The following is a 4,484-nucleotide window of genomic DNA, read 5'->3' as shown; positions in this document are numbered from 1 at the left end:
AAACGGATAGAAGATGGATAGAGGAGAAGGTAGGTGGAGAGGAGACAGACAGGTCAAAGAGGCGGGGATGGAGCCAGTAAAGGGGAGTGTAGGTGGGGAGGTAGGGAGGAAATAGGTCAGTCCAGGGAGGACGGACAGGTCAAGGGGGCGGGATGAGGTTAGTAGGTAGGAGATGGGGGTGGGGCTTGAGGTGAGAGGAGGGGATAGGTGGGAGGAAGGACAGGTTAGGGAGGCGGGGATGAGATGTAGTCATGCTTACCGCATCCGAGTTCAGGAGAGAACGTTGCTCGATGCTCCTTGCGCCTGAGATGTGTGCCAAAGCAGCAGCCAAAGCCTGCAATGCCCCTCGCTGCTCAATCAGGCTTTCAGCTGCTGGACGGAAACGCTCAATGGCTGCTGCTGGGATGGAGTCCAAAGACCTTTCAAATACAAATGTACCAAGGTTCAGTTGGGTGGAATTCACTGATTATCCATCTGGATTTATCTCTGATCTAATATTTCTCACATGATCACAATCTTCCTCCCAGCCAACATCCAACCTACCCACTTGCAACCCCACTGCACAAAGGTGTTGATTTCCTGTTTAGTATGGCTCGATGGCATTCAATGAGAAGTCTGGAAACCATTCATTTACAGTCAATAGCAACAGGTTACTCAGCTTTAATTATAACCCTGAATGTGTCACGGAGGAAAGGCCAACACAGATCACAAACTCTGAAAATTTACTGCAACAAACTTCAATAGGCTAGCTGTGCCCTGGTCTTGCACCACTCAATCTCTAAATAACTTCTCTTTGACCTCCATCACACCTCCACTACCGCTATAGTTTGTCCCACACACCCTCCCATCACTAGGGCCTATTATTACTCATCTAACCCCTCATCAGTTCCCTTCATTTTAAAGATTGAATTCAAATGCATTCCCAATCCAGTCTGGCTGAATACAATCCTCTCTCAGCAGGTGTTATTCTGAAATCACACGGTACCGGACGGCGTCCTTGCAGGAAGCTTCAACAATGTCTGCAGCCGTTGGAACTCCAACACGTTTGAATGTCACCCCCTTCAAAGACAAATTACAAAATGGATTTTTGTGAAAAAAAAAACAAGCAACAAATCTCAAATGCTACAGTTTCCCTTCTGATTTAGATTCATTTTTGCCAGAAGTTATTATTCATCTTGCTTACTTCAGATAAATGAGATGAACACAAATGCATTTGCTGTAACTATTGAAAAATATCTGGTAGTCGCCCTAAAACTTGTCACAAAGTAGAAAGAGGGGGGCAGATGCTGTGGGAAAACATCTGCGTACAAGATAATAAACTCAACAGCCAAGTAAAACAACGAAATATCAGTGCACTTGTTCATGCCGAGAAGGGGTCTCGTAAACTGGGTGAGCTAGATAATTAGGAAGGCATCATATTTGATGCTTAGATGTAGCTGATCATTGTCACGGCAAGAGATGCCTCACCCAACACCCTAGCTCAGAGTGACCAAAGCCAGCAAACAATTTATCAGGGAGGCAGGGGCATAGTAGAAATGTCACTCAACTGGAAATCCAGAGAGCCAGATTATTGTCCTGGGGATAGGTTCACATGCCTACCATGACATATAGTGAAATCTGAAGTTTAAAAAAATCTGGAATTTAAAAATATGCTTGTTTGATGCAGACCATGGCATTGGTAAGGTAAACATTGTCAATTGCCGTAAAAACACATCTAGTTCAACAATGTTGTTTCCCTTTACAGTAGGAAATTTGCCATCCTTACCCAGTCTGGCCTTCATGGCACCTCAGACTCTGAGACATATGGCTGACTCTGAACTACCTTGCTGGAAAGTGCGACTTGGGCTTTGGTGAAAATGGGACCAGATAGGTTTGTGATGGTCTTTTACAGTTTAACAGCTGGTGTTAATGAACAATGACATGTGGCTAAGGCAATAAAGCAGAACAAGCACACAGCGGCATTGCACATCACAGTGAAGGCAGCTATGGACAATGACTAACCTTGAGTGGCGAAGCACTCAACAATCGTCAGGACTGTACTTGCTACTAAATTTCAGATTTAAACAGTAAACAGAAACAGAAACAGAAGAGATTGGAACATTTGCAAAAACAAAGAAGAGTGTCAGCAGGGGACAAGAATACTTCTTCGTTAAGGAGTGAATTGCTTATCCAAGAAGTCTTATTCGTGTCCCCTGATGTTCTCTAGTTTTGCACATAGAATCCCTACACTGTCATTCAGCCCATCAAATCCATAGTGACCCTCCGAAGAGCATCCCAACCCCTACTCTATCCCTGTAACCCTGCATTTTCCCATGGCCAATCCACCTAACCTGCACATCTTTGGACTGTGGGAGGAAAGCAGAACACCTGGTAGAAACGCATGTGGACACAAGCAGAAGGTGCAAACTCTGCACATTACAGTCGTGAGAGTTTGGGATCAAACCCAGATCCCTAGGGAGACAGTAGTGCTAATCACTCAGCCACCATGTTCTAATCTTCTAACTGATCTGCTACGATGAAATCAATGTCATTGCTTCTGTCCGCTGCTGGTGAAGGACAGCTGCATATTCAATGGGATAGAGTTTCATCGATACCGTCACTTTTCTGAAGCAATCTCTATAACATACTTCACATCAAAATGCACTTACAGCTTGGTGTTCCACAAATCTCAGATCATCCTCCTCCTTCCGCTGATAAAAACAGATGCAGATCCCTGTGCGCCCAGCTCTGCCTGTACGACCAGAACGGTGAATGTAGGAATCCACATCCTAAATCATCGATTGATCATATTAGAAAAGTGAGAACTTTACTATAAAGAAAAGCAGATCAACTCAAATCCCTAAATTACAGATCATAAATCCATACCTGAGAACTGCCTCATTATTGAGCTCATTACAGGGTCTGAAATAGGTCACAAACTATCTCAAACATTAAACACTGAGTTAGGTTTAATCATTTTGATAAACACATACCATTTACACAGAAACCAAAACACTGCAGATGCTGGAAATTAAAACAAAAAATGCTAGTCTAGCAACTTCTGTGGAGATGGAAACAGAGTTAAAGTTTCAAGTTCAATGACTCCTCTTTGGAAGAGTATTCAGAAGAGGAGACACACTGGGTTTGAAACAGTAACACTGTTTTTAACAGCACTTGAATAAATTACAATGAGAATCCACAACTGGATTTTGACATGACTGGTCTGCAGGCATCTCTCTGAATGGCAGTGCTAACTTACCTTTGGTGGGCAGCCCTGTATTACCAGATCTACTTCTGGAATGTCCAAGCCACGGGCAGCCACGTTGGTGGCAACCAGGACCTCAAAGGAGCCATCCCGGAAACCCTTCAAGGTGATCTCTCTCTGTTTTTGTGGAATGTCCCCATGAAGACACTGAGCATCCTGCAAAAAAAAACAAATTCTTGGATAATGAACTGACGAGGTACAGCAATCTAACAATGGACAGCATTTAGGGCTGGTGTGGTCTTAATGGGCTGAATGACCTGCTTTCACATTGTAGGGATTCAATGACTCTATGATTCAATTATGCGGTCACTCAGCAAATAATAGTGGAAGATCTATCCCTGTATAACACAAGGGACACTATTGATAGGGACTTGTCTATCACTGTTTAAGGGGTATAGTACCAGTTGGGGACAAGTCTGTCAACATGTAATACTGGGGTGCAGTATTGCTTGGGACACGGCTGTCACTGCATAACACTGGGGTACATACTGGCAGAGACAGGTCTATCACTATTAATGGGGACAGGTCTGTTACTGTATAACACAGGGCACAATACTAGTGGGGACAGGTCCATCACTGGAGTACAGTGCTGGTGGGGACAGGTCACTGTATAACGGTGGGGTACAGTACTGGTGGGAATAGGTCTGTCACTGTACAAGACTGGAGTACAATACTAGTGAGAACAGGTCTGTTACCGTATACACTGGATATAGTATCGGTGGGGACAAGTTACTCTATAACACTGGGTACCATATTGGTGGGACTTGACTGTCACTGTATAACACTGGTTACACGACCAGTGGGGATGGGTCTGTTATGCATCAGTGTTACTCAGGGCGGGAACACGGGGAGGATAATGCCATACCTGTTTTATTGAGTTGTTCATCACCAGTTCATTTACTTCCTTCTTCGTTTCACAGAAGATAATAGTCCGCCCATGACTGCCACTGTAAACCTGGATGACATCACCAATGACTGCTGCTCGCTGTGTCCAGTGACATTCTATGGCCAAATGCTGGCCGAGAAAAGAAAGGCCTTTAGCTGCAGCTTCTATGCAATTGAATCTGAGTAGGTATTGAAGCCAATGATAAAGGAACCAATATCATATTAAAGAGGGTTGATATGAATGAGATCAATAGGTTCCGACACACTGACAATCATCTTGGAATATGGTGAAAGTGCTGCAAAATGGTGAGCGAGGTGTGTGTGCGTGAGCGAGGTGTGTGTGCGTGAGCGAGGT

At 44.3% G+C, this 4,484-nt stretch overlaps 1 protein-coding gene across 1 annotated transcript in view; it reads right to left on the bottom strand.

The window, feature by feature from the left end:
• Window positions 1-4,484, bottom strand: part of ddx21 (DEAD (Asp-Glu-Ala-Asp) box helicase 21) — a 39,911-nt gene that overhangs the window by 9,864 nt on the left and 25,563 nt on the right. The window contains exons 8-12 of the mRNA XM_048608689.1: window positions 4,110-4,259; window positions 3,239-3,400; window positions 2,649-2,768; window positions 986-1,059; window positions 260-419 (exon numbers count right to left, since the gene is read on the bottom strand). Of these exons, the coding sequence (XP_048464646.1) occupies window positions 260-419; window positions 986-1,059; window positions 2,649-2,768; window positions 3,239-3,400; window positions 4,110-4,259 (666 nt within the window). The remainder of the gene's footprint in view (window positions 1-259; window positions 420-985; window positions 1,060-2,648; window positions 2,769-3,238; window positions 3,401-4,109; window positions 4,260-4,484) is intronic.

This window comes from Rhincodon typus, chromosome 20, assembly GCF_021869965.1.
Source record: "Rhincodon typus isolate 14 chromosome 20, sRhiTyp1.1, whole genome shotgun sequence".
In the NCBI taxonomy this organism is placed as follows: Eukaryota; Metazoa; Chordata; class Chondrichthyes; order Orectolobiformes; family Rhincodontidae; genus Rhincodon; species Rhincodon typus.
The sequence above is the reverse complement of the archived record's forward strand: the minus strand, read 5'-3'. Positions and strand labels throughout refer to the sequence as shown.